The sequence below is a fragment of the Limulus polyphemus genome, unplaced genomic scaffold (assembly GCF_000517525.1).
Source record: "Limulus polyphemus unplaced genomic scaffold, Limulus_polyphemus-2.1.2 Scaffold835, whole genome shotgun sequence".
NCBI lineage: Eukaryota > Metazoa > Arthropoda > Merostomata > Xiphosura > Limulidae > Limulus > Limulus polyphemus.
In genome coordinates, this window is record NW_013666445.1 from 357833 (window position 1) to 368145 (window position 10313).

A 10313-nucleotide genomic window follows, 5' to 3' on the forward strand; every position below is an offset into this window, starting at 1 on the left:
CAAAGCCAACAGGAACCTATATACAGGGTGGCCCGAAAGTATTTAAGGTAATTAAATTAAAATTAAAGTATACAGTTTATAACTGATAATGTATTTAACGGCACGGTAAAAGACTAGTCCAAGAGTTGGCGGTGGGTGGTAATGACTAGCTGCCTTCCCTCTAGTCTTACACAGCTAAATTAAGGACCGCTAGCGCAGATAGCCCTCGTGTAGCTTTGCGCGAAATTCAGAAACAAACAAACGGTACAAGAAGGGAATCATAGGGACCCCAGACGTTCTGTGAAATAATTAGAGCGAAAAGGTTCGTCATTTTTTCTGCACTCTTGTTTAGAAAAGTCACTTACTTACTTAGAGGAAAATTCGTTGAAATAGTGAAATTCAGATTCACTCCCTAAACACGTATATAACGATTTAGGTGAAAAATATGTGAAAACAATGTATCACAAATTATAAGCCTTCCGTGTTCGAGTTGCAAGCAAATATATACACTCGGTTTAAAATTTAGTTTCATATATATATATACCTTATTTACCTTCAATAATAAAATTATTAAGAAATCAGCTAGTAAAGACAAGTGGGGTAGAATATTACCAATGATGATATTTGGCGGCTGTGAATGGATTTGTACCCCATCTTTCTGCCAAGTAATGCGAGGGACAGGTGTGCCCACGGCTCTACAGTGTAAGGTTACTGATTCTCCTTCCTTCACGTGGATGCTCTGAAATCTCTCCACAAATTTCGGTGGCACAACTTGTTCTTTTTCTGAGTAAACACAAATCAAAAACAAAACTTACTTTAAGCTGTCAGTAAAAAGAAAATTACCAACGCAAATCACATGGAGAGTAATTATTCGATTTTTTATAATTCAAAAGCTAATCCATTATTCTTTTTGAAATGATCAACGAATGTATTCTGTGATTACAAAAGCTTTTCTTCTCATTCGAAACAGATGGCGAAGAAGGCCAAAACACAGTGCGGACCGAAATATCGTGAGATGAACTAAAGGGTAGAATTAGCTTTAATAATTATTTAAAACCTAGTCGTGAGTAACGATACTGAAAGCTAATTCACAAAAAACGTGACATTAATTTACTTTCACATCGCTAGTTCGTCATCACATAATATTACCCATAATTCAATGAGAGAAGATAACTGCTTGATAGTTTGTTACTGTAAGTATAACGAAATTGAATGATTAATAGAAGCATTTTTGATCCGTTATTGTTAAAAATCAATTAGCATTTTATTTCATTCAAAAACGTATATTAAGCTTGTAATTATATTAGTGAAAAAAGGGTAACAATACGTAAGTATTTGAAATAAATAGAACTGACCTATTACAGTCAAATTAAAATCGGAGCGCATTTCTCCACTCTTGTTCTTGGCAATACATATGTATGTTCCAGCATCTTCTTTGCTTGCAGCAGTGATCATCAAGGAGTGTACCCCTCCTTCATTCACTAGAAGCTTGTGGGTGTTGTCATTCACTATCTGCTTCTCGTTGTGGAACCAGAGAACATCGGGACAAGGACGGCCAGACACCCGGCAGTCGAACCGGATCATCTTCCCCTCCGTCACTTCCTTGTCTGATGGACATTTGACAAAGCTTGGCTTCAAAGTGCGAGTAGTGGCGGAATCCACTTCATAGTCAGTTGTAACAGTTGCAGGTGGTGAAGTGACCCTTTTGAAAAAAGTCGAAACAAATAGAGTAAATCTTACTGTGAAGATGACCCCTTATGTCCATGTGTGTGTGTGTGTGTGTGTGTGTGTGTGTGTGTGTGTGTGTTAGAATCCCTCGCCCAGAGTTGGCTGGCTCGATTACTGTAACTTTTGGTATGGTAACTGGAAATTGACCAACGATGTACAAGGGCTATCATATTTTAGGATTTACGCCAGAGAAGGAGATATAAAAGAGCCCCGAAAATAGGACATATTTCCACTTTTTTTACAGACTTTTGGCTTCCATCACCTAAAGTTAATTGGATCGATTACTGTAATTTTTTGTATGGTAACTTGAAATTGTCTGACGATGTACAAGGGCTATTTTGTTTTAGGATTTTTGCCCGAAGAGGGGGGTGAAAACATCCTGAAAAGGGGCACATTTCCACTATTTGTAAAGGCTTTTGGGTTTGTATTTGGAGACAGAAATAGTTAATCATCTAATTAAGTAAATTATTCAACATTATTTAACATTGTCCGTTATGCACTTTTTGCTTTCTTAACGGGTACACTCAAGCTAATATTAATACACCCAATCATTATTTGTTTTCTCTTCCGGGATAAATTCCAGACTGATATCTGTAAATTTAAGATTTGTTCTTGTATTTCATATTTTAGTAAATAATACCTTCAAATAGAAATACACCCTTCTGTTCTTATTACTCAATAAATAATTTATTACTTGCACGTTATCTTACCTAGATTAATATTAACTTTCGGTCAGAGCAAGCTATGAGAAACTAAAAATCAACCTGGTAATCATTATAGTTGATTAAATATATTTTTCGTATAGTATTTCTCACACCTCCAAATTATTTTGAAGGTGAGTATCCGGGAGTAGGACTAACGTCCTAGTTCGGACATTGGGTGAGTATGTTTTAGTGTGACGGGGATTCGAACCCACAACTCTCAGATTGCGAGTCGAGCGCCCTAACCACCTGGCCATTTCGAGCTACTTTTCTTCCGTTTCTACTTATGAAGATTAGAGCATATTGTTTCATCAATTAGGTACCCTCGCTGTTAACGATATTTTCGGCCATAATCCTAATAACACCTACCGAGGTTTGGCCAAACTTAGGAGATTTAGGCTGCTGCTGAATACATATATTAAGATAACAATACAAAACAATATTTGTAATAAAAGAATCGTAATAATAAACCAAAATAAAAAGTAATGACATTTGTTATATGAAATAATATAATCAATACTGCTGATGAAAGTGACAATATAACTTGCCTGATTTTTTTTCTACAATTCTTCCTAGTCATTCTTTTGATTAGAAAAAAACAACAGCGGTATGTATGCGCACTTACAACGCTAGAATCCGGGTTTCGATACCCGTGGTGGGCAAAGCACAGATAGCCTATTGTGTAGCTTTGTGCATAATTATAAACAAACAAACTTTAGGCTACCTATTCTGTCTAGTGTCACAGGAGAGTGACAAATCTATTCCACACGTATTACTTTTTTAAACTGTGCCTAATTTATAGCAGTGATTTTCACATAGTATAACTAAAAACTAATACTTATAAGAATACAAGATAATAAATGAAAATTTTTAAATAATACCTGAACTATCCACAAAATTTGAACGATGTTAATTACAATATAAAGAAAACAACACACTAAACATATCTAAAAACTTTAGGCAATCTTACTTTAATTATTCCCTCTAACAAACACACAGAAAGTAATAAATAACGTTACATCTTCTGTAAAAGTCGAAAAAAACCAACACAATAAGCCTCTAAAAAGTAGAAAGTTTAATAAAAAATAATAATACTTAGAAAGGACATCTTCAACAGTCGTTAATATGGTAAATAAAGTCATCTCAAAAACTAAGGTAACTAAATTAATGACGATATATAGCTAATAATAGCAATACATGATAATAACTTAAACTAGCGGGAGGTAAAACCAGGTCAATACACTAAAGCTGTTCACCGTTACTCTAAACCAATGTTTCCCAACCTGCGCGGTACCGCCCCTAGTGGGTGTTTATAAACTTCAGGGGGGCAGTAAACTTTGAGGGGTGAACAGAAAAGTTTTGAGGGTTTCAAAGTTAAATTTGTTAAAATTCAATCATAGGAAATAAGGATTTGTCTTTCAACAAGTTTGTTTGTTTGTAGTTAAGCACAAAGCTACACAATGAGGTATGTGTTCTCTGCACATCACTGGTATCGAAACCCCGGTTTATAGCGTTACAAATCCGAAGACATACCGCTGTGCCAGTGGAGGGCTCTTTCAACACGTTTGAGCAAAAATCATTGTGTGGGTGTCTTTGTGGCAAGCACAGGAGCATCAAGCTCAAGGTAGCCATTAAAAATTAATTAATTATTCATGTGTGTTACCACGATATATTTTCATTTCTTCCTTTTTGCAATAAAGTAATAGTTGTGAATGTGGGCAATAATGGTGTATATTTTTGCTGAAATAAAATATTTTAAAATTTCCAATGGACTATTATTGCCTTACAATTTTCATTTTAATAAATTATTTTAATGGTCTAAAAATTTATTAAAAGGGAGCATGAGCGCTCATTCGATGACGAGGAACCCACTTTAAGACTAATAATCCTTGGAGACGGCTTGAATGGGTAATGAAGAAAACTTTAATATAAGTTTAACATAACAGCAAATGTACAACGTTTCGACAAAGTACCTGATGATGACATTGTTTGCTGAAGTGGGCGCTGCGGCGAAAAACTTTGGGAAACACTGCTCGAAACAATATCCCAAGGAATTAAAGTTTATAAAAGGTCACGATGCTCCGTAAAACTTCTAAGCCAATAAAATCTCTAGCAAAAATGTTGCTGAATTTCGTGATGTTTTTAAATGCATAATTATAATAGAGTATATCATGAGGAGTAATTAGAACAAATCTTCCAAAAACATATTTGAACATTTAATATTTTAACAATTTAATATAATTTTATGAAATAGATACACACATTTTTGGTTGCGTTTCCAAACTTTCAAGTCGTTGGACACCTGTGGGTTTAGCTTCAATAACCAGGTGGGCTGAACATGCAACTCTGCCCGAGGTGTTTTCGGCTAGCATCGTGTAATATCCAGCATCTTCTGCACAGATATAGCGGATCTGGAGGGTCGCGACAGTCTCCTTTACAAACGTGGTGCATCGCTGAGTCTGAACCAGCACTTGACCATTCTTGAACCAAGTTATCTATAAAAAAATTCGAACTCGTTCAATCAGAACCGGCTAACTAAGACTTTAAAAAACAACAATAACTCACGAATCAGTTCAGGGAAAAACTTCACATAAAGCAAAACGTGAATAACACTCAACAAGTCAGTGGAGAGTGAATAATTCAACTGTTAACCTGTTGCCAACTGACAGATATTTCTAATACACTTCTTGCCAAATGATGAATACTTATTATCGTCAAAGGTGACCCCAAACTGACAATCTTGATATCCATTATTTAATTTCTGTAGTGCATATTGGTGTATAGAAGACATTAACACTAGAAATAAATGACCTTATAACACCAGAATGTTATTATTTAATTAGACACTCAACGTTTCGCTTTACAGTTTCTTCAGGAGTGTTAACTAAAACCCAAACTAACAGTACAATGCTTCAAATGGTTTAAATAATAAATTCTATTCGAATCTATAACTTGCATTTGTACAGAGTGCTTTTGACATATTAAGTAGTAAAGCCTACTGTTGAAGTAATTAACTGCTACCTTAACACTACATTTGTACAGAGTGCTTTTGACATATTAAGCAGTAAAGCCTATTGTTGAAGTAATTAACTGCTACCTTAACACTACATTTGTACAGAGTGCTTTTGACATATTAAGCAGTAAAGCCTATTGTTGAAGTAATTAACTGCTACCTTAACACTACATTTGTACAGAGTGCTTTTGACATATTAAGCAGTAAAGCTTATTGTTGAAGTAATTAACTGCTACCTTAACACTACATTTAGCCTATTGTTGAAGTAATTAACTGCTACCTTAACACTACATTTTAACAACGTACAGTGGTTACAAAACTAATGAAGCAGAAATTCAGAATAATATTTTGATTTATTCTTTGAGCTCTATTGTACATTTGAACACTGAAAGTGTTAACTTAGAATACTTTTAGCTATCCTTTTATTGAGCAGTACTTAGTGTAAGAGTGAGTATTTAATTTAAGAACAATAAACATGAACCATAAGGCGATTTTTGTTTTATGCAGCTGCATTTAGTAATATTAGTTAATACTGATCAAGCTGACTTTTTTGTGTATCAGAACGACAGCTTCAGCTGATCCAAACCTAGGTTTAGCTACTTATGAACGGTAGTCTCCTTGTATAACAACTAGGAGCTATCAATCAGCACATTTCGTCCAATACCTGAGGCTGTGGATTTCCACCGATTTGAACTTGAAATGTAGCATCAGCTCCTTCGACCAGCTTACTGTTCCGAGGTCTTTGTAAAAGTTGGGGTGCACTTGGAGGTCTTGACCTATCCAGCGCAGGTATTGGTTCACCGTGACGTCTCACTATCAGAGACTTTCGAAATTCTTCCTCTCTTAGCAAACGGTACTCGAAAGTGTCCACACGAAAACCCTAAGTGGAGAAATACGCGTGTGAAACATTTCAGCTCATTTATTTCGTTTTAAGAGAAAGTAGATATGGAAATATCTTCTGTATTTTAATCGTGTATTTCTTTTGCGACACATGTACATATTTTTTTCTGTTCCAAGTTTTTTTAGAATTAATACGTAAAATACAAAATTTAGTTCAAGGATCAAAATACTGAGAAAAAAAAGCCTAAAATAAATATAGTTTTTATGGTTTAGATAATTCTTGTTCATATGCGTAAGCAGTTCAATAATCTATTTTAAAACATCACTTAAGGAAAGTATTGTTTTCAAACAATATCTACATATTTGTTCAATAATCTATTTTAAAACATCACTTAAGGAAAGTATTGTTTTCAAACAATATCTACATATTTGTTCAATAATGTGTTTAAAACATCACTTAAGGAAAGTATCGTTTGCAAACAATATCTACATATTTGTTCAATAATCTATTTTAAAACATCACTTAAGGAAAGTATTGTTTACAAACAATATCTACATATTTGTTCAATAATCTATTTTAAAACATCACTTAAGGAAAGTATTGTTTTCAAACAATATCTACATATTTGAAGTTGTGACAAAACCCATTTATTGTTTGTTTGTTTGTAATTAAGCACAAAGCTACACAATGGGCTATCTATGCTCTGCCCACCACGGGTATCGAAACCCGTTGTAACTCCGCAGACATACCTCTGTGCCACTGGGGGGGTAAAACCCATTTATTACTGACTTATAATAATTAATAGTCTTATCTTGCATTTTTGAAATTAGACATTTTCATCGTGGACTTTCTGTACTTTTTAGTGAAAGAAAAGTAAACTAATTTAAACTCACAAAATTCCATATTCGAATACGAAACATTTATTAATGATTTATCTATGTTACGGAGAAGATATAGCAGAATAAACTTTTGTTATTCATTTGACGTGAAGCTTTCAGGCCACGCTAGAATACGCAGATAGCCACGTCACATCAGACTTTAACATTAGTTTAAGTTTCCTAAATTGCTCAGAAACAGGACACCATTTGAAGGTTTTTTTTATTCAATCAGCAACATTGAAATCAGGAAGTAAATACTTTCAAATCAGACTCCGTCGACAATTTTCATAAAAAAACAAAGAAACAAACCAATGAGATTAGATGAAATATTCTTTTTAAAAACTCCCTGAAACCTTTAAAAAAAACTATTTATGTACTTTTGTTACCTCAACTCATCACTTCTGAAGCACGTTTTAGGAATAAGTTAAACACATTATCAGTTTGATCTTCTCCTGGTTCAGTTGTAGTGTGAAAATAAACCAAATAAATTATTTATCCTCATTAATAAATACTGACCACTGGCACTCCATAGTACAGTGGACTTCCTGGTTCACCCTCCGTATCTGAAGAAGACATCGTACGATCAAATGATGTCTGAAGCCTTTGTTCTGTACGTGTTTGATAAGTACGTTTATGGAAAGCTCCTTGCTGGTGTAATTGTTGTTGGTATTGTGGACCTGTAAGAACAATACATAGTACTTTAACTAAGTGTTGTAGGAAACATCATGCTTCCGGTAGTTAATCGACCTCTGTCAAAATAAATAGCGGATAAATGAACAACAATAGGGAATCCTCAATAGCCGCGGCTGTAATTATATTTCAACACGGTCAAGAGATGGGGCTTTGAGCTAAAAGTTTGCACTTGAAAAAACAAACAAACTCAGAGCCATTCTATGAGCCGCTAAAAAGGTGTAGTAAGTATCAGTTCGGTTATGTTGATGGATTCGAAATTATTATTTCACTGTTAATAAATGTTATCGTAGAGTATTATTTCAGCAGTCCCTAAACAACAGCTGATGCGTATACCGCAATCGGCGTCAGCGTATTAATAACTACTTGTTTGTTACGGATATCTGTGCAAAGCTATATAGGGGCTATCTGCGATATCCGCCCATACTTTTGAAGTCGTAGACTTCTAGGAGATGTATTATTGAGCAGCAATCAACCTCAAACTGTTGGGTTACTCTAACCAATTAATGGGATTTCACCATCACTCTTATAACGCACCCACGGGCACAAACGAGGTAGGATTTTGCGACAATGGGACGCGAACCATAGATCCTTGGATTTACAGTCCTGCATGATACTTACTAGACTACTGATACTGTATTTGGATTTGTAAAATACTATACGTTGTATATAATGAGAAGTTTGTTTACTGAAAGTTATCTTGGCTTCTAGAAGATGTTTAGAGCTGAAATTGTTTATTTATTATGAGACAAAACATTTTAAGATTTTGAAACGTATAGAAAAGGGCACGAACAATAATTTTAAGAGTAAGTTATAATGATAAGTATTTGAAGAACATTTGTTATGAAATCTCTATAAATATTTTCTTGGATAATAGTGATGACACCCCAATAATCATAATCTGAAACTACTATGACAAACCATTCATCTTAATCTGAAACTACTATGGCAAACCATTCATCTTAATCTGAAACTACTATGACAAACCCTTCATCTTAATCTGAAACTACTATGACAAACCATTCATCTTAATCTGAAACTACTATGACAAACCATTCATCTTAATCTGAAACTACTATGACAAATCAGTGATCTCTGAAACTACTACTTTATTGTTTGAGTGTACTTTTGTTTTGTTTTTTAGGAATTGACACTGGATACTGACCTCCCATGCCTCTCTGGATTTTGACGGTTAGACTAGACTCTCCTGCACAGTTGACAGCTGTGCACGTGTAATCTCCGTCATCCTCGGCTGTAATCTTGGAAATGTGAAGGAAACACACTCCTGTATCAGGGTTGTAAGATACTTGACGTCTGTGTAGAATTAAAAAAACTAGTTTATAAGAAAAACTTTCAAATGCAGTACAGATTGACTAATTTTTATGAGAAACAATAGAGACAGATGTAAAAAAAATAGTTTTAGAGTTGCGTTTCATGAAACATTACTGACATAGCACAGTTTTATTAATGTAAATATACCAAAAAGTCCAGTGTGTTGTTTTAAATTATGTAATATTGTAATGTGTTAACCTATCACTTTCGGCGGCTTGTGTACTTATAATTAATATGTTCAATATTATTTGTTCTTGAACGTACATAGGATAAGGTCACTTTCCTTTTCATAACGAACCGGTCTCTCAATGTAATCTTCATCTCCGAATCAACTAATCACGCGGGGCATATCTTAGCGTAAGTATATCACTAAGTACGGTGGGACATAATAGTAGGGATCGTGATGAAACAAAATGGCGGCCATAAAAATCGCCCGTTTAAAACCACCTTTACAATGTCTGAATATGAATAATGACTATCTATACTATTATTCTGCTTGTTTGTATGTACGACCGTTACACTTTCTGACCGAGAACCTGCTGCATAAGCATGCATAGTTAGAATGTTTCCCCAAGAAAAATCGCGCATGCGCATTATTCACTCGACGACAAACAGTCTGCCTGCGGCAGAGAGCTGCAAAGCTCACTAATCAAGTCGCTACAATTGCTGTATGAAACAAGAAGTAACAACAAAAGGGGAATGTAAGTATACTTTACTAACCATTTTGTACAACAGAATATTAAAAACGTATCAAAGTTTTTAAAAAAGGTTTGACATTAGGTCGTAGAATAACATTATAAATTTATTTATCGATAGTATTAAGTACAGTAAAGTTTAGTCCTAACTAAACTAAAGTAAAAGAAAAAAAAAACGTACACAGGTTACAGTGTTAAATTAACTCTTTATCGAACTTAGGTCTAACTTAGGTTTAACATAAGTTAAAGTTTTATAAAGTACAGCCTATATACAAGTGGATTTACACATTTCGTATTGTGCTAGAAATGTTATATTTAAAGAAGTACTGTTAAGATAAAGATACTAATTTGGCCGGAAATGTTTTGCGGGTCTCTGCTAGTTTTATAGTATTGGCTGAACAAAACTAAAGCTTATTGTACTCAAAGCTTTTTTACTACTCCAAATAATGAAAGGCT

The 10313-nt window shown here is 34.3% G+C and overlaps 1 protein-coding gene across 1 annotated transcript in view; it reads right to left on the reverse strand.

Annotated features, from left to right (window-relative positions):
• LOC106460780 (titin-like) overlaps positions 1-10313 on the reverse strand; it is a 90400-nt gene that overhangs the window by 76277 nt on the left and 3810 nt on the right. The window contains exons 2-7 of the mRNA XM_022387563.1: positions 8996-9144; positions 7657-7817; positions 6086-6301; positions 4671-4903; positions 1335-1681; positions 592-762 (exon numbers count right to left, since the gene is read on the reverse strand). Of these exons, the coding sequence (XP_022243271.1) occupies positions 592-762; positions 1335-1681; positions 4671-4903; positions 6086-6301; positions 7657-7817; positions 8996-9144 (1277 nt within the window). The remainder of the gene's footprint in view (positions 1-591; positions 763-1334; positions 1682-4670; positions 4904-6085; positions 6302-7656; positions 7818-8995; positions 9145-10313) is intronic.